Source organism: Eschrichtius robustus, chromosome 3, assembly GCF_028021215.1.
Source record: "Eschrichtius robustus isolate mEscRob2 chromosome 3, mEscRob2.pri, whole genome shotgun sequence".
In the NCBI taxonomy this organism is placed as follows: Eukaryota; Metazoa; Chordata; class Mammalia; order Artiodactyla; family Eschrichtiidae; genus Eschrichtius; species Eschrichtius robustus.
In genome coordinates this window covers 984,818-1,004,916 of record NC_090826.1, presented here as the reverse complement: position 1 = coordinate 1,004,916, position 20,099 = coordinate 984,818, and the positions used below count along the sequence as shown (strand labels likewise).

Genomic DNA, 20,099 nt, shown 5'->3' with positions numbered 1-20,099 from the left:
GAGTGTATGTGGCGTTTGGCTATCAGTGACTTTATGAAGTTATGTGTAGGTTCTGTTGTGATTTGAAAAGTATAAGAACCTTTATTTTCAAAAGGTAGTAAACGGAAGTGAGACTCTTCTTCCCTCTTATAGAACATCAGCTGGGGGCCTCGTAGTGATCAGACCTTTGTAAGGCTAATAAGTAAATTCACTTTATGTATAGATTATATCTTGTATCTTTTTTTTTTTCTATTTACAGAACTAATGTACGATCGTTGTATAAATTTAGTTCTGGTAAGAATGATTACATTTTTTACATTGTCCTAGTGCTTTAGGGGATATGCTTAAATTGGAGTTAAACAGTAATTTAGAAGACGATTATACTACATTGTCCATAAATGTAAAATGTGAAAAGTAAAAGTGTCTTATGTGTGCATTATCAGTAAACACTTAACTAAGTGAGGGGCTGTGAGTTTTCTTTTAAAATTTGCATCAGAAAATTGAGAAACAGGAAAATCTCGTGAGGTATCTTAGATGTTGGGGACAGACTATTTAAATCATTGCATTCTAGTAAAATGTAACACACACATGTCAGTTTTAAAATAACGTGTAAAAATTTGCTGGATACTTTAATCCAGAGCCAGACGGGAATTTTGTGTGTAACTAGGCCTCCTCTCTTAGACTCCATTACCAGCTGGTCACCCATATTAAAAACTAGTTACAGTTTACTTTGTATTGAATATTCTGATATCTGCTACTTCTTAGAAGCTGATGTAATGTTTCATCAAAACTTAATTTTTTGTCACCTTTGAAACATACCAGCCTCCATGGTCAACCATTCAGTTGTTTAGACAAATTTGGGAGTTTTGGGGATTGACTCTTTCTCACAGACAACCAGCTAACGTGGCAGCGTGATCCATGTCAAAATACAACACGATCTGCTTGTGAGATCTCTGTGCTCCTGTATTTTTAAAACTAAGAGATATAGAACAGATTTCATACATACTTGTAATGTAGTCAAACAATACCAAGAAGTAATGACTTTTTAAAAAATTTATAAAGAGAATGTTCAAACATAGATTACAGGCAGAATATTATGAAATCATCCAGCTCTAACAGAATTCTGCTAGTTTTGTTTAATCTCCTTTCTTCCTATCAGAGTGTTTTAAAGGAAGTCCCCAAATCATATCATTTCACTCATAAGTAAGAAGCATTTCTCACGGTTAAGAACTTCAGTTTCATTATGACACCGAATGAAAGAGCAGCAGCCCCTTGTCATCAGATACCCAGATGATATTCAGATTTTCCTGGTTTTCTCTGTACATTTGGATTTTAAATCAAGATTCAAGGTCTCTTAACATTTAAACAGAAACTATTCTAATGGAAAATTGAAATACATAATAAGTTAAAAAATAGTATAAGGAACTCCATCACCAACCAACTCACGACCAAACTTGTTCTTCTGTGCTCTCCCCTGTTTCCCTCCTCGGTTGTTTTACAGCGAATTTCAGACACGTCATTTTATTCTTAAGTCTGTCAGGGTATACCTTCCCACGCCAGGGAAGCCTGCGGGTGTCGTGTGGTGGAGTTGTCCCGCGCCCTGGGGATCTGCCCTCACTGCTCGGGTTTTGTTAAAGCAGCTGTGACCCAGGAAGGACTTGACTGCTGTCCATCGCCCTTTGGACTTGTGCTGTCTCGATTTCGGAGATTAACTTGGATTTGGGAATGGAAGAAAAACCAGAAAAGCTGGTGAAATTGATTCAGATCCCTCATGCAAACTCCCCTCTCTCAGAATGCTCTTTTGTCTGGAGGTGAGGTGCGGTACTGGTGCTCGTGTGGCCGAGCAGGTTGGCAGACTCCTGCCCCCGTGGCGCGGGGTGCTCGGCGGGGCTGCTGTTGCCCCAGGACGTTGAGCGCAGCACGGGCACCGGTGGCTGGCGTCCCGGGCCGCCCTCCTGTGGGTCGTGAACCCGCATGTGCGTGGCGACTGCTCTGTGGGGGGTGCACTTCGTAGTCTGATCCCTGATGACACAGAAAGGCTTACAGAGCCCTTTACAGTTGTCTTGTTAGTTTTCTTCTCGGCCCTGCGGTGTTGGTGCTGTCATTCCTGTGGTGCAGTCAGCAGACCAGAGTGGAAGGTGAGTGGGTGAAAGTCACATTCCTTGTGTGTGGCGAAACCAGAACCTGAAATTATATTTTGATGCCGTCACTCCATTTTGTCCTTAATATTAGCCCGTGTCATTGTTAGTGACTGGGTAATAACTGGGGCGCTGGGAGCCCTTGAAGTGTCCTTCCTAGACTTTACAGGGGTCTTGATTCGAGGGGCGTGGTGCTGCATTAGTCGTGAAGTACATTATATCACAAATGTGAAATATTTAAATAAAAAATTATGTTAACTCTTTAACTTACAGAGATACTGGGTATAACCTTAAAGTAGGGGCAGATCACTTCACATACTTGCTTTTAAGATACTTAAATTTCTGTGGAAAGTATTTCCAAAACAAGCTGTAAATAAAAGCTGGTGGCAGATGTGGGTCATAAAGAACAGAAGTGAGACTCTCAGCAGGTCCTGTCTTAGCGGATTAGACTGGTCAGTGCGCTGAGTCAGCATGGCCAGTGCTTAGCTGTGACTTTGGCCCTAGAGGAGAGAAGGAGCCCAGGCCACGTAAACCTGATGGTGGGCTTCTCAGAGGCTCTGGGGGACTAAGGATAGTGAAGAGAACAGCAAAAGCAGTTACATGTAAGTAAGACCTTTAAAATGTACATTCATTTTTTGTGATCAAAGGAATATAAACTGCATGTCCAGTATTTGGAGAATGAAGAGAAAAATATGACCAATAATTCTAACAAAAATGCTGTCTTATTACATGTGTTTTTAAATTAGGTATGTTTTTGGCCTTCTTAAATAGCTAAAATTATTACACACAAATTTGTTTTTCATTTAGCATATAATGAGCATTTTTCTAGGTTTTTATACTATCTCCATTATTGTTCCTAGTGATATGTAATAGTTCACCCAGTAAACGGTTAACATTTACTAGTTTTTTTTTTAACTGAAAAGTATGGAGGAAGAACTGTGAATGCTTCTTGGTTCAACGGCCCAGATAACCAGTTAACTTTTTGGAAAAAAAAAAAAAAAAATATATATATATATATATATATATGTATGTATATACACATGTAATTTTACATATATAGTTTGTCTTTTTTCCTTATATATGTATGATAATGTGAAAAATCAAAGCTGCCCCATCCCTGTGTATTTCCCCCCCAAAATAGCCATTAACATTTTCTTGTGTATATAGAAAAAAAGATTGCTTACATTAGCATAGATGTTTATTCTTTTTATATACACAAAAGGAGAAATATCATTTATATATTTTTCTGTACCTTGTCTGTTTCATTTGCTGTTATCTTCACGGAAGAGCATTTGGGATGAACTTGTAGCGTGTGGGAATTAGGAACTTCTTGCTTCCCGTCAGTCCCGCTCTGTATCTGAGTGTGCAGGCTCCTTGCTGTCCATGGGTTGCCGACTTCTCTTTGGGGGAGTGTTGACCGCTTGGTCTTGTGTGATGGTGGTGTTGCCTGGTCCCTTCACACTCATCCTGTGAGGCCAGTTCAGTGTCCGTTAGCTCAGGGCACGGGAGGCTGTCCGTCGTGGATGTGTGTGTGCCCCACAGAGGAGGTCCCAGACGATGCCACGTCAGAGCAAACCCCAGTGCCCAGAGGGCGACGGAGAGGTGAGCGTGCTGGAGTGTCCCTCCATCGGTGAGAGGCCAGCTGCAGACAACTTCTTTTCCAGATTGGATTTTAAAAAATACACCTTCAACATGTGGAATAAAGAATGTAGTTGAAAAAAATTTTTAAATGTCTACCAGTAGGTTTCTCTTTCTGACCAGACTGTAGAGATCAAAAAGGGCCTTTCAGGACACTTATTTTTATTGGTAGTAGAGATATGAATACCCTTTTCTTTAAAAATCAACGGATACGAATTTTGAGTCTCCTGATTGAGACTTGAATGTGGACACTGATCGTAGAGAGAGCCGTAATCAAAAGGCAATATTAATAATTTATGTTACTTAATGATGAAAGAGAAATAGATCTGGTTTTGTTCTCTTTGCTTGTGACTAAAGATTAAAGTCAGCAAGTATTGGTATTATTGCTTCTGAAATTTTGAGAGGTAACTGAATTGGAGCTTCTCATTTTAAAGATAGTTAAGTTTTCAATAAATTAATTTCTCTAGTTTAAAGCAATACAGCTGCGTGATTATCATGTATTAATATATGTTCTTTTATAATATGTAAAAAAAAGAGCATCTAATTGAAAGAAATATTTAATTTTAATATCTCAGGAGCTATTCCATCTAATACTAGGATTTGGATCTTCACCTAAAGACCACCTAGCATCTCTGAAAGTTCTTTCTGTTTATCTCGATCCTAGGAGTTTGTTGGTTTTGTCCTTACTTTAAAAACTAGCTTAGCTTTTTAGTGTTTAAATTAGGATCAGAATACGTGGTTTGTTGCCTAAAACTAACCGTTTAATTCAGTGTACCTGATGACAACATTAGCTGTTAGTTTTCTTCATGTTGATTTTGGAAGGATTGAATGAAGTAGCTTCTCCACAGACTAAGAACAATTCTTTAACGTGGGGGTGGGGAGCGTTACTGGGATAAAACTGCCCCCAACTCTGCCAGATTGTCCTTATAGTATAATTTGATCACGTGTGAAATGCACGTGCGCTGCAGCAGGCCGCTGGGGTTGGTGGGGAGGATGCAGGGCCGTCCATAAGCTCAGGAAACGCATCGGCACAGCTTTCTGTTTTAAAATTATTTCGTGTTCTCTTGGCACTGTTATTATTTCATACATTAACATTCATCAGCTGCAGTCCTCAGAGTTTGATACATGAAAATGAGAGAGAGAATTAGCCCGGTTATCACATAGGGTAACTCCAGCCTTTGCTCCCTTTGTCCAGGGAGGCGCCAGGGAGTCTGCGTGGGCGAAGCTTGCCCGGGCTTACAACACCCACTTGAAGTAATGCCTCTAGGAACAGTGGTGTCACTGTGCTTGCCTTCCCGGACAGCTGGAGTGGCAGACCCTGCCTTTGTCCTCCGAGATGCCTCAGCTCCGCGTCAGGGCCCCACCCCGTTAGGCCTTTCCTGGTAGTTCTGCAGACTTTCATTTAGGGTCAGCCCGAGGGACTTGATGCCTCTAGAAGCCCAGCACTTCCCCTTCTGCTTCCTGCCCGGCCCACCCCGGCAGCTAATGGCATTTTGTGGCTGTGAATAGACGTGGGCTGGTGGGTGCAGGTGAGGGCAGGAACCAGGAACTTATTAACACATACTTTTTAAAGATGCTTTTTATTGGGAAAGGTATTTTTGTTTTCTCAATAAGTATTCTGTAATATAGACCATGTAACAATTATTTTGAATGCTTTTGTACAGAAAAGGAAAGTTTATCTAGACTGGGAACTAACAACTATGTTTCTTGGGTCATCCAGATAATTTCCCCCAGATGTGTTTCCATTTTAAGAAAATAAATAATTACTGTTAATTAAATATCTGGTATATATTATAATAACCCTGTGACTTTCACACAAAATTTGTGATGGAAGAATTCTCCCCTCTGTGTTTGCATAGGAAATTGAGGCCCTTGCATAAGCTGTGTTTGCATGTGGGGGCTAATTGTATTCTTAAGTGATTAAAAGATGTTGGTAATTGTATCTTCAGCTTTGTGATAGGTTGGTCATAGTTAGGATTGACTTAACAGCTATGTTCTTGGTCAGAAATGCAACCCCGAATTACGACATTCCCTTGGGAAAATAAGTCTCTTGTTTAATAGGATAATTGTGTTTTGACCCTGATTTCAGGAATACTGTCTAATGAGCCTGGGGGTGGGGCAGGGTCAAGAGTGGGCAGCAGGGCTGCTTGTACTGAGCCTACTTTGGCCTGTACCTGTAAGGACTGCAGTGTTGCTTCTGAGTCTCCTGGGATCCCAGAGCCCATTTTGGTGGGAGAGTAAGTTGTCCTGAATCAGAGGCCTGTTGGACACCAAACTGAGTCTTTTTATAATCGCTGTGTGGGACTTCCCTGGTGGCGCAGTGGTTAAGAATCCACCTGCCAATGCAGGGGACACGGGTTCGAGCCCTGGTCTGGGAAGATCCCACATGCTGCGGAGCACCTAAGCCCGTGCGCCACAACTACTGAGCCTGCGCTCTAGAGCCCGTGTGCCGCAACTACTGAAGCCCGCATGCCTAGAGCCTGTGCTCCGTAACAAGACAAGCCCGCGCTCGCCGCAACTAGAGAAAGCCCGCGTGTAGCAACGAGAAGACCCAACGCAGCCAAAAAAAGAAAAAGAAAAATTAGAATCACTGTGTGAACATTCTGATGTCTTCTGGGCAGTCATGGGTTCAAGATCATTGACATGGCTTTGAGGTGCTGGGTTGCCAGGTTGCTGCTGTACTCTATTTCCTGAACTAACTACCCCAGGGTTTTCATGTGAGAACTATTCTGAACGTCAGTCTTAGGTTCTTAAGTTTATAGTGAAACCCAAATCCTTCATGAAACCTGCTTCTAAACAGATTTTTCCTTCTTCAGCCCACCACCACCTTTTGAATAGTCTATTAGATGTTGTCATTGAACAAAGCTTGTGTATAATAGTAATTATACTTTGTTAACCCAGCCCTTGTAGGCATTTTATACCTTCTTATGAATGCTAAAGAAAGGTACTCTGATTTGTAATGAAACCGTAGCTCTCAGAATTTCAATTTCCTTTTCTCGCCTGCTTCATTAAATTACTCAGTCATTGTTTATTAATTTTTTGTTCTTTTCTCTTTCAGATCTAAGATTCTTTGAGGTGGCTTTGAAGAGCACTAAGATTAGAAGATGAGTGAACTTGACCAGTTACGGCAGGAGGCCGAACAGCTTAAAAACCAGATTAGAGTACGTAGCTATGTGTGCTCAGTTTTGTTAATCATTTGGATTTCAGATGCGATGTTACCATTTTAAGGAAAGATGGGTTGCAGAATACAGACTATTCATTGTTTTGGATTGAAATTGAATCTTAATTGGCCCAGGATGTAGAAATTACAGATCCAGGTATTTGGCCTAGTACATTATTTTCAGGATTTTGTTTTCTTTCTTTCTTTTTTTTTTTTAAACATCATTATTGGAGTATAATTGCCTTACAGTGTTTTGTTAGTTTCTGCTAGTATTTTGTTTTCTAGCATATTTTCACTTCACTATACAGCAAATGTTTCCATAGAATTTATAGACATCTTTCTGTACCTTTTTTCTTGACTTTGGGAATTAGCTTTGTGACATTCTTTTGGTCATTGTATAGAGTGTGGTATTCACTTCCCCCACTGTGACTGCTAAGTTGAGGGCCGGAAACTTATTTAAAAATAAGAGTATTAACAACAATAATAAAAAGTATTTTAAGTGCACGTGATGTGTTCTTAATTTTGAAAAAAGGTGTTTCCTAGGGATGGTTATGGCTGTTAGAGCACTAACATCTATCTTCAAATAGATGCTCTATTCAAATAGAGCATCTATTTGAAGATAAAAACAGCCAGGTATCATTCAGCTGTCCTGTAGAAAGTAGGATAGTTGCAGAGTTCTCAAGCGTTACCTCCCAATCTGTCACTGATGTTTATAATGGTGCACTGCAGAACCCATGAACTTTTAAAAGGGGATGCATACTAGGTCCAACTTTAAGTATGGAGCCTAATTATTTCCTTTTAAAAGACCAATTATATGTTCAGAAAGCCTAGTAGTAATTGGAAAGAAAGATCAGCATCATTTTAGCTGACTTTTTCTTGAAGTTGAGAAAAGATAATGGAATTATCTGAGATCTACCGCCAAAGAAGAAACAGAAAATATCCTTTTACTGTAAGAATTTCAAATCTTAACATTTAAAAGATACAATATAGCTCAATAAAAATAAGGAAGAGTTAGTATTTTTAATGGTTTGCTCTGATCAGATTTGTTTAATACATCCAGCCACACTCCAGAATATAGAAATCAGAATTTTGTTTTTCTAGCAACAATAAGTTGTTGTTTATAAGTTGTTCATAAATAGTGGGTTCAGATCTATTCGTAGCAAATAAGAGAGTTCATATGGCATAGGTAAAAAAAAAAAAAAAATCCAAATTTGGTGGAAAAAAATAAAGGCTGAGAGTCAATGTTGCATCTTTTCTTCCCATTTTTTAGACCCGTTTTCTGTAAAGCACACACAGCCCTCCTCTTAGGGGACAGAGCTGTCGTGTGAGCCACATGTGGAATTTAAAACTGTAAAAAGAAACTGGTAGAATTAATTTTTAACAACTGTATCTAAACCAATATATCTAAAAGATCACCATTTTGATATATAATTAATAAATACATTTACTTTTTACACTCTTTTTTGGTACCGAGTCTTGCCAATTCAGGGTCTCTTACATGAAATGGCCTCAGCGTGCACCCGCGGCATCTCCCGTGGCGCCTGCTCCACGTGGGCCATCCCCAGGAGAGTGGACGAGCTGCACAGCCATCTCCACACCCATCTGCACACCCAGCTGTTTGAGTCCATTACATTAAATGGGAACGGAAGACTTTCTTTAACAAAGGAAAAAAACACCCTTTCCCCCCGATTACCCAAGGAACACATGCTTGTTAAAGATCGTAGGGCGCAGCAAATCAAACAAGAGATGGTAGATGATTCTAAGAAGGGTCGCTTGCTTTATTAGGTTGGTCTTTAAGCTGAAAGACCCCAGAGGGGACCGTGTCATCCTACTTTTGATCATGTTTGTGAGGAAACACGGGCTCTCAATGGGATGCCGATTGAAATATGGCATGTCTTAAACACATGGGCTACCAATGGATGAAGGGGAACTCCACGAAATGTACAGGCGCAAATTTTTTTCAAAGTGACCGTGCCGACCTTGCAAGTGAACAAGACGGGCCGAGTGACGCGTGCGGGCGCTTGTCTCCAGCGACAGCAGAGCCGGGGTGGTCAGTGCAGCCCTAGTGGGATGGGCCTGGCCGCGTGCTGCCCTGTGCTGGACCGACATCCAGCCGGGATAAGGCCTGACTGACTGTGGGTCTGTATGTGCTCCTCTGGGTGAGGGGCAGGAAGGCGACCTGCTGTCTTCAGTGACTTTTCTCAGCACAGACAGTACAGGAGCCTTGGCTAAATTAATAAGCCATTGTGAACATATCACCAGGCCGTTAAATTGGAATTTAATCTAAAAAACGTTGAAGATTTCTGTCTTTATTAAGCAGTTACAGGGATGGTTTCCATTAGAAGACTTCTTCCTACAGGGTTGGAAGTTGAATTGCTCTGAGGATGCTGTACTCATTTACAGTGGGCACTTGTTGGCTAAACTGAAGGCTGAATTAGCGTTCCCTGTGCTCAGTGTTTCAAATGGCTTTTCTCTCTGTCCTCTGTGGTGTCGCTGCAGTCTGCTCCGGACATTACGAAATCCACTTTAATCTCTGGACACTAACCAGAGTGCAGCCACTGAAGTCCCATGGTTTACTTTCTCCATTTAAAACACTCTTGTTAGGGACTTGCCTGGCGGTCCAGTGGTTAGAGCTCGGCGCTTTCACTGCAGTGGCCCAGGTTCAATCCCTGGTCGGGGAACTAAGATCCTGCAAGCCACGTGGCGCAGCCAAAACACAAATTAAAAATTCTTCTTATTCTTTTTTAAAATTGAAAGCTGTGTATCATATCAGTAAGAATGGTACTCAGGGCTTCCCTGGTGGTGCAGTGGTTAAGAATCCACCTGCCAGTGCAGGGGACACGGGTTCAACCCCTGGTCTGGGAAGATGCCACATGCCGCAGAGCAACTAGGCCCGTGAGCCACAATTACTGAGCCTGCGCGCCACAACTACTGCGCCCTGTGCCGCAACTACTGAGCCCGTGTGCCGCAACTACTGAGCCCGTGTGCCACAACTACTGAAGCCCGTGCGCCTAGAGCCTGTGCTCCGCAACAAGAGAAGCCACCGCAATGAGAAGCCTGCGCACTGCAACAGAGTAGCCCCTGCTTGCCGCAACTAGAGAAAGGCTGCGCGCAGCAGCGAAGACCCAACACAGCCAAAAGCAAACAAATAAATAAATAAATAACAAATTTTAAAAATGGTACTCAGAAATAAATATTGAACTCTGTAAGTAACTGATAGAGTCCCTGATGGGAAACCTGCTGCTCTGGGTCTCCCCTCCTCTTGGTCTTGACCCCAAATTTAGGTGCTGGCACAGAAATAGCTGATTATATAATTTTTGTGTTTTAACTAAATAAGCAGATTTAACTAAGCAGAATGGCTTCTAATAGGATAGTTTGAGTTGAATTTGGAATCTAGCTATTTGGTCCCTCTATAATCACCATCTCGTTGAATATACTCCCTGTGCTGGGCTGGTGAGTATTAGCACCAGCTTCGTGAAGCAGAAATAATTAGCAGTGAGGCCGTTTGCCCCGGAGGGGTCCCCAGGCCCTCCCACACAAGTGCTCACACGCGTGTCAGTGAGAGCAGGTGGTCAGATGACGACACAGTGGCAACGTTTCTATTAGGAATTGTCATAATTTCCTTTGAAATTATTCCTACACAAAAAAACGTTTTAGGCCCCATCCCTACATTCAAATTTTGACCCTCTTAAAGCTATTGTCTCATTTTCCCTCAGAATGTATGGCTTTCTATTTGTAAAAATATATACGCTGGGGCTTCTCTGGTGGCGCAGTGGATAAGAATCCGCCTGCCAATGCAGGGAACACAGGTTTGATCCCTGGTTCCGGAAGATCCCACATGTCGCGGAGCAACTAAGCCCGTGCGCCACAACTACTGAAGCCCATGCGCCACAACTACTGAAGCCCGCGTGCCACAACTACTGAAGCCCGCGCGCCTAGAGCCCATGCTCTGCGACAAGAGAAGCCACCACAGTGAGAAGAAGCCCGCGCACTGCAACGAAGAGTAGCCCGCTTGCAGCCACGAAGACCCAACACAGCCAAAAAATATATATCTATATATATATGTATATATATACACACACACGCACTAATTTGAGATTTCAAGATTTTTTTTCTAGTAACTTGGATCACTTAGGAACAATGAAAACATTTTAATTAGCTTGAGTAACATCCCTTTGTAGTTCTCACCTGCTTCACAAGGTCATTTTATAGATAAGAAAACAGGTAACAGGCTGCCAACAGCCAGAGTGTCTTACCTGAATTTGGTTGTGTTGACCCCAGATCCTTTGCTCTTTTGTGTAGAGGTTAGCTTCAGGGATTGTTTAGCTTGGAAACAAGAGTCTTAGTTAACACACTCTAGAAGAAAAGTTCTCTGGGCCGGCCAGTCAGTGCTTTTTAGACGTTGTTTCTGCGGGCCCCACGGCTCCTGGGATGATAGAAGGAGCGAGACGCACGTGCAGGTCTGTGGGAAGGTGCCGGAGCCTCGCAGGCAGGAGAGGAGGCTCTGGGGGCGCGGGGGTGCTGTGCGTTAAACGGGGTAGTCTGCAGGCCAGGCATGTACTTGTGTGTTGCTGGTTCTCTGTTGAGTGTGCTTGGGACTGGGGGTGCGCGGCTGGGGGCGGGGGGCGAAGGAAAGGGTCTGAGCTCTCCCACCCTGGTGGAGGCTCTCCGGGACTGCAGTGCCAGCACCTCGGAGTGACTGTATCTGAAACAGCACTAATTCCCTCTTTATCATTGTCTTTCCCTAGGATGCTAGAAAAGCGTGTGCAGATGCAACTCTCTCCCAGGTAAGAGCAGTTTGTGCAGAGTCGCTGCCCTGGCCTGGAGGTTGGTGCTTGTGGCGCCTCCACTTGGGACCTCTAGAGGGAGCGCTCTGATTCTCTCCTGTGCACAGTGAGGGTGTGGGGCACTGCTCGAAGGGTTCTCCTGCGCAGGCCCTTACCACGCTAGGCGAGGCCGTGGTGCGTCGTGGATGACAAATAATGTCTCTCGAGCCTTCTTGCGGAGGCCGGAGTTGTAAATGTTACTGCAGTCTCGATACAGCTATTTCAGAGTTCCTCTCCCTGGCAAAATCTGCCTCAGAACTTCGATTTCTGAAGTCCGGTTTGGCAGATTCTCAAAAAGTTAAACATTAGTCATGACCCAGCAGTTCCACTCCTAGATGCACGCCCAGAGGAGCTGAGAGCTGACGCTCAAACAAGCCCGTGTACGCGCGTGCTCACGTCGTCTCGGTTCCCAGCAGCCAGAGCAGGAAGCAGTCAGATACCCGCAGGTGGAGGAGCGCGGGGACAAAGTGTGGCCTGTCCACACGGTGGGACGTTACTCAGCCATAGAAGGGATGAATCTTGTGACGTGGCGCTCAGTGAAAGAAGGTCACATGTTGTGTGATTCCATGCATATGAAATGTCCAGACAGGTCACCCTGTAGAGACAGAAAACAGGTTCATGGTTGCCCGGGGTTGGGAGGAGGCTGTAGGGAGCAACCACTTAGTGAATATGGGATTTCCTGTGGGGGTGATGAGAACGTTCTAGAAGGCAGGTGCGTGGCTGTGCTAATAGTACACACTCAGAGTTACATACATTCAAATGGTGCGTTTCACCTCACTGAAAAACAATATTTTTGTCCAAAGAATTGAGCAGAAATGTGAAAGAAAAATTATATTCCTACTTCTGTTGAGTATGATTTTTTTACATTGTCTTAGCGCTTTAGATGTTATTTAATTGGGGTTAAACAATAAGTTAAAGAAAAATTAGACTGCATAGAATAACCTGCATTTGAATCTCAAATGCACTTTGGACTGTACGTGTTTTTAAAACCCATTATTGTGATACGCTTATTCCATTTGTCAACCCAGAATCATTAACGTCAGGTTTTTGTATGTCGGAGTGAACAGCAGGTTTGTATGTATAGTTTTGTGCCCTAAGCTACAGAGTACAGAGGAGATTCCATCGTTGTCCAGCTCAGCGCACAGCCTGGTCTCTGGACAGTCTGTAAGGCTAGGGCCCTGTGTTAGATTGTGATGTAGGCTGACGAGGCTGTAATTCGGAGGAAACCCGTGAGGGACTGACGCAGGCCAGGAGGAGCTGGGCCGGGTGGCCAGCTAGGGAGACAGCAGAGACGGGAGGGGAGGAGGCTCTGGGCCAGCCCCATGCCTGCTACGCACGGTGGGAGGGGACGGGGGTCCTGGAGAACAGGTAGAGTAGCAGACTTCCGAGAACCGGGAGAAGGAAGGTAGGTGCCCTGGGAGACAGGAGAAATCGCAGAGCGAGGCCTGGCGGCCTGGAAGGAGCAGGGCAGGCACAGCCGAGGCCAGGGCGTCGGGGCCAGTGAGTGGGGTGGGCTTGAAGGGGAGGGGACCTCGCGGGGAGAGCACGCATCACACGGTGTTAATTTGCAGTCACTTTTATTTTTCAGATCACAAACAACGTCGACCCAGTGGGAAGAATCCAGATGCGTACCAGGAGGACGCTGAGGGGGCACTTGGCCAAAATCTACGCCATGCACTGGGGCACGGATTCCAGGTGTGTGGGGCATGGGCACACGTAGCGCTTGACACGTGCACGGAGGAGAAAATAACCTGAACTCATTGGCTGTGACTTGTAAAGAAAATATTTGGCATTTGCATCAGATGTGCGAGCAGGCCAAGACAGCAGCCCAGGTGCCCGAGCTCCATCTGTGTTCCCGCCTGCCTCGGCCGACCGCACACCGTCACCTCCTCACAGCCCTCCCTTCGCCTTTGTCCTCCCAGCTCTGCGGCTCGGCGCCCATGCCACCCTGGGGAGGTGACCTGTCCTCTGTGCCGTGGCTCCTCCTCTTTCCAGCCTGTTCCTCGTGGCCTCTTGGCCACACCCTCTCCTGGTTTCGCTGCCCCGGCTCAGGGATCAGAAGCCACTTCCTGCGGTGTCCGTGTCCGGAGGGTTAGAACAGCGACTCGTGTCCCAAGGTTCCTGCATGAGTCTGAGCTGGTCGTTGCTGCTGTCACCGCCTCTCCCCGGCCTGTCTGCCCCACCTCCCTTTTTTCTAGCCTCTCACTCTTTCTACCTTGAATCCTGCCCTGTGTTCAGACCTCTTTCTAGGCTCCTCATCTCCATCGCCCTTCCAGTCCCTCCTCCTCTTGCCCTTAACCTGCAGAAGCATTGAAATGAAATCCATTCAGCTCTTTTCTGTTCCTCTTTTAGAGGCTGCTGGGAAGTCTTTCTCCACTTTTCCACCCAAATAATTACATAAAATGCTGTGTGACTTTGTGACTGTAACATGTTCTTTCAAATAGCTAATGTGATATTTCAGATGCCTTTCTTAGAGTAGCATTTTTTTCATGTTTAATTATCAGAGAAGAATTGTCTGCTTGGTTGGTTTTTTCTTTGTTCCTGAAATTGCCTGCTTTAGAGTGTCAACAGCTACAGAACAAAAGAGTCTATTTTTAGTTTGTTCTGTAGAGTATCCCATATAATTCCAAATGCAAATGAGAGCTAACTTAGATCATTTTAATGATGGCAGTAATCAGAAAGAATAAAAATGGAAAAAGAAAGAAAAATGCCCTTACTAGTCAATCCACCTTAGAATTTATTGTCAAAAGTAGATGGTAACCAAACAGTATCTTACCTTTGGGTCTTTCCTCCATCTGTGGGAACATCAGTGTCCTGATTAGACAGGATGTTGGATGGATAGTGACGTGTCACTTGTGCCCTGAGAGGTGACCAAGAGCTGTGTTCAAGGAACTAAGGCAGGTGTGTGGCCAGAGCTGTGGTGATGTGGAGAGGGGCTCAGGGGAGGCCGGGGGCCGGCAGCACCAGATCTCACAGGCGTCCCGATCACCGCTGCCAGGCTTTGCGTGCCCTCTGGTTCCAACACGAGTTCTGCCTCGAGAGCCCTGTGGTTGAAGGAACGAATGCAAAGGCAGGAATAAGCAGCACCACATTCCGAGTCGTGGTCACCCCTGAGAGAAGGGGTGATGTGGGAGACCCAGGAGACGCTGTTGGGTGTTGCGTCGGTCTCGTTCTCTTTCTTGGACAGCGTCGTGGGTACGTGGGCATTTGTTTTAAAGCTGCTCTTCAAACGACAGTTATTTTTATAATGCCCTTATATGAGAGCTGTATTTTACAATCATAAACAAGGAAAACAAAAAATGATACCAAAGAGGACCCTTGCTATCCAGAGCCCTTCAGAGATTTTTTTTTTTTTTTGTAGATAGCCGTGTTTTCTGGAGAGGTAAAATAGGTAAAATTTTGCCCATTTGAAGTCGAAAGAAAGTTTATTTTTATTTTGGATGTACATTTTGTTTAAGGTATCTTCATAAACAAAGGTAATTGTACAACCTTTTTTCATGATTCAAGGCTATAATTTGGGAATGCCAGTTATTTGATCATGTTTGTATAATTCATGGATACTCTCAAACTATTGCACTGATTAGCAGTTTTCTTTTAAAACGATAGAAGATGCCCACAGTGAGGTTTGTGTATATGCATGTGTCAGTACATATTATGTATGCATTTATAATATGTTTATCAATACGTTGTAATTTTTTTATACTTAAAGTCTACTTTTTATAACATTTGAGAGTCTCTTTCAGTCACATGAATTAATGCTAAACTTCCCCCCACCTTTTAAAATTTATTTATTTATTTATTTTTGGCTGGGTCTTCGCTGCTACGCGCGGGCTTTCTCTAGTTGCAGTGAGAGGGGGCTGCTCTTCGTTGTGGTGCACGGGCTTCTCATTGGCGGTGGCTTCTCTTGTTGCAGAGCACGGGCTCTAGAGCGCAGGCTCAGTAGTTGTGGTGCACGGGCTTAGTTGCTCCATGGCATGTGGGATCTTCCCGGACCAGGGCTTGAACCCAAGTCCCCTGCATTGGCAGGCGGATTCTTAACCACTGTGCCACCAGGGACGCCCTATCTCCCCTTTCTGAAGTCTGCTGAAGCGTTATAATTGAGAGTGAAACGCTGCTAACCCAGCGAGGCTTGAGAGTCCTCCCTCCTCAGAGTAAATGAAGGGCCTGAGGCCTTTGGATCTGGACCTCTATCTACTTAACCCCTGTTTTCAGTGTTCTGGAGCCCTGGGCATCCTCCTGGCTCTTGACTCTGTGTTCTGGGTGGGTGGCACTTCGGGGGAACTGAGAGCTCTAGGAGGCAGAAGGAACCAGGTCCCAAGCGGTCGTCCTACTGGGGATTAAGAGGTGTGCCTTTTCTCACCTTCGGGAGGATCAGGGGCTGCTTAATGTCTCTCTAACCCTGGGGCGCGTCAGCACATAGTAAGCTTTCCGACCAGGCGGCCTTTCTAGAGGTGACCCTCCCGGAGGACGAGCTTCTTTACGTCAGCTCTGATGTTCATCCAAAGCCTGTGCTTAGAGGAGCCTGGCGGAAATAGAGCCGCAGAGCGACCCTGGTTCCGATTACGTGGGGTCTTTCAAGCGCCTAATATGTTTATAACTGTACCTCGATGCAGGGATTTACTTTAAGAAATTGCATCCAAAGAATAATAGGATGGGAGCCTGCACGTAGTTCAGTTCTGGGATAAGGTTTTCATGCAGTGCTGAGTACGTATTTATTCCCTGCCAGGCTCACTGCTGGCTCCCTGAGAAGCGTGTGCATCAGAGCGTAGAGTTGGATGAAAAGGACCAGTTGTCAGAGGGAGTCGAGTGATTTTACCTCCAGGTTTTGACCACTTCAGGAAGCCAAGTATATCGCAGCTGAAAGGGTTGAGGCCTGTGTTTTGATAAAATCTCTAAAACTGAAAATCCTCCTCCTTATTTACCATGCTGACACGTATCTCTGCATGGGGTTATGGGGAGAGGCTTCTTGCCGTTCCTCGAAAACAGCACAGTCTGTAGAACAGAGTTCCTTAGGATATCTTATGAGTAGCGGTGGTTCCCTGAATTTACTCTCACTTGAAATTCCTTTGCCCATCAGTCATGTTTTCCTTTTGCAGTTTCCTGTCTTCTTTCTGCAAATACAGACAGAGCACCTTTTCAAGACACAGATCCCAAACAGCACAGTTGACCAGAGCAAGAAAATTGTTATGAAAAATATTCATGATAGCTAACTAGTCTCTTCTGTGGGACCAGGCACAGCTGTGCTTTAGATTGTCATCTCTTTGCAAAGCAGGTGGAAAGGGAGTGCCTCCTTAAAGTTTGTAAGAGCCTTGCAGTCCCATTTTGGCTCAGTCTGGGAAATTTTCACGGGGTATTTTTGGTGAGAAATGTCTCGAATTTTGAATATCTAAAAACTTACTAGTCCTTTATATTTAGGCTTTCTACGTGTCAGAATGGAACAGAAAATTATATACTAAATATTTTCTACCACCTTTGAGTCATGAAAGAAAGATCTGTAGGTCTCAAATCTGACTTATGGTGAACAGAAAACAAACAGAAGCAGTTCTAGGCAACCAGCTTGTCTCATCTGACCAGCCGAGGGACTGTGGCCAGGTCTTCACCTGAAGACAAGCACGATTGAACCTGAGCTGTTATCGCTGGGAATATTTTCTTTTCATGCTTTCGAAGTTGGTCTAACAATTAGAACCTTTTTTTGGGCGGGGGTTGCTTATAAATAAGTGCACTTTGTCAGCAAATACAATGTTGAAGTGCGTTAGTCATCACTAAAGTTTAGTTTTCATTTGTTGTCTTTGGGTGACTTCCCATGTTGGTGTGGTACTGATGGTTTGCTTTTTTCTTTTTCCTCCAGGCTTCTAGTTAGTGCCTCACAGGATGGTAAGCTTATCATCTGGGATAGCTACACCACAAACAAGGTAGGTACTGCAAACCCTTCCCTGAAAAGCGGCCCGGGAAAGGCGGGTGTTCAAACTCTGGGTTCCCTTACGTAAAATGTATAACAGGAGAGGGTGGGGGAGCACAGTGTGTTTGTTTTTGTGTAGAGTCATATGGGTCAGGTAGAAGTCCCGTCACATGGCTGGCACGTGTCACTGGTGCTGCTGGGCCAGCACGGTGTTGCTGTGATGTGTCGTCTCTGTACAGAGCAGGTTGGGGGAGGCTCCTTCAAGTTTCTGGGGAACTGGAGTCCAATTTTAGCTCAGTCTGGGAAATCTCATGCTTTATTTAAAAACACAGAAATACAGCTTTCCGTTTAGTTGACTAGTTTTTACAAGAAATGATTTGAAAGAGTTTATACTTTGAAGTATAAATTGAACTATTTTAAAAATTCAATCCAGGGTTGTATCATATTGAATGAAAAAAGTACTATCGTTGGTCTAAACGTGTGTAACAGACAAAATTCAGTTTTATTTTACTGGAGGATACCACATGTGTATAACAGAATCCAGTACTTATAACAAATCTATCTCAAACACAGGGAGGTGTGTGGTAGGATTAACTACAGTGATTTCTAGTTTGATTACTTCACTAAAAATGCTTTGTTTTCTAAGTCAATTTTATAGCCATTTTGACAAGCCAGTGAAATGTTTTCCTTTTAATATGTAATTGTGATTGAGAGGCTATGCTGCTATTACTTAAGTGCCTACCTAACTGTAAGTTATGACTTTATTAAAACTACATTTGGGAATCCCCTGGCAGTCCAGTGGTTAGGACTCCGTGCTTTCACTGCTGAGGGCCTGGGTTCGCTCCCTGGTTGGAAAACTAAGATCCCACAAGCCACGCGGTGTGGCCTAAATAAATAAGTAAAACTGCATTAAATTGGTGTGCAGCACTGGATTTCTAATTAAATTATTACTTTATCTGACTGCCCACACATATAAAATATTTTCAAAATAATTTTGGCCACTGTTTTGCTGTGCAGTGAAAGTTGAAGACTAGAAGCGGGATCATAAGTGTCAGTAGTTAATGTTTTTGACCTTGAGCGTGCTTGCATCATGTGTATTCTGTCATTTAGGTTCATGCCATCCCTCTGCGTTCCTCGTGGGTCATGACATGTGCATATGCCCCTTCTGGCAACTATGTGGCCTGCGGTGGCCTGGATAACATTTGCTCCATTTACAATCTGAAAACTCGTGAAGGGAATGTACGTGTGAGTCGTGAACTGGCTGGACATACAGGTACATGTTCTCATCATAACCTCAAAGTTGTATACGCTGTGTGCCTCGCATGAGCTACATGCTATGGACACTCACCCCTTCTCAATAATTATTTAATGAGATTGGCTACAGCAATGGCCAGAAATACTCTGAAAATGAAATCAAACACAGGCCTTGATATTCCTTTACCAGTAAGAAGCCTTTGGATATAAGTCACTGTAGTGGCCCGTTTTCAAGGATTTTGGGAACATAGGTCACTCCGTAACAGCTGGCAGCCACCTGTCTTTTATAGTAACAGGACGTAGTTCGATCTGTTATCTCCTTCTGAACCTCCTTCCATCTTGAACACCTTTCCAGAAGGGTTTCCTAATCTAAACATGCATGAGCGTACACGTGTCTCCCTATGCACACACACACGTATTTATCCACATATTGATACACCCTTACTGATCTCTTAACATCCTTCATAATGACTAGCATTCTTGTTGCACAGGAAGCAGAACAGAGTCCTTCAGGCTGAGTGCTTCTGAACGTAGCCAGCTCTAAGCGTTGGGTGGTATGTTATTTTGGCTTCTGTTTGCTTTGGGGTTGCTTCCTTCTTAACTTTCTGTCTTCTTAAAGTAGTAACTTAGATCTTCCTACTTTTTCAAATATAAATTACCCTCTAAGCTATAAATTACCCTCTAAGCATGGCTTTAGCTGTATTATCATTCAGTGGGAAATATTTTTAATACCCTTTTGATAACTTGTTATTGGTTTCTAATCAAATGACATTATGTTGAGAGAAGATGTTCTGTACCAGTTCAGTTTTTCACACTTATGGAGACTTGCTTCCAGTGGAGCGGGTGGTCTGAGGATGACACGCCACACGCGCTTGGGAGTCTAGGCTGTGGGGCAGGTTCTCAGCGTGTTCGTCAAAGCAGGACTTTGACACTGTTCACATATTCTCTGTCTTCAGTTTATTTCTGTCAGTTGCTGAGGCAGGGGTGGATTCATGTATTTCTCCCTTCATTCTGGGAATTTTTGCTTCATGTATCTTGAGCTCTGTTAGTAGAAGGTATGTTCATGACTGTCGTATGTTCCTGATGAAGTGACCCTCTTTCTCAGAACCTTCTTTGTTGGAAAGTCGGCTTTATCTGATGTTAACGTAGCTGGACATTAATGAAGGTTAATGAAGGCTGGAGCCTTCTTAGTCCGACTGTTTGCA

General features: G+C 44.0%; 1 protein-coding gene and 1 pseudogene across 4 annotated transcripts in view; one reads left to right on the top strand and one right to left on the bottom strand.

The window, feature by feature from the left end:
* Positions 1-1,955, bottom strand: part of LOC137762686 (iron-sulfur cluster assembly enzyme ISCU pseudogene) — a 51,647-nt pseudogene extending 49,692 nt beyond the window's left edge.
* GNB1 (G protein subunit beta 1) overlaps positions 1-20,099 on the top strand; it is a 90,341-nt gene that overhangs the window by 56,917 nt on the left and 13,325 nt on the right. For all 4 annotated transcript variants that reach the window (XM_068538707.1, XM_068538705.1, XM_068538704.1 and 1 more), the window contains 5 exons: positions 6,814-6,916; positions 11,664-11,702; positions 13,330-13,436; positions 17,590-17,653; positions 18,751-18,913. In XM_068538707.1, coding sequence (XP_068394808.1) covers positions 6,860-6,916; positions 11,664-11,702; positions 13,330-13,436; positions 17,590-17,653; positions 18,751-18,913 — 430 coding nt within the window. In that variant the 5' untranslated portion in view covers positions 6,814-6,859. The remainder of the gene's footprint in view (positions 1-6,813; positions 6,917-11,663; positions 11,703-13,329; positions 13,437-17,589; positions 17,654-18,750; positions 18,914-20,099) is intronic.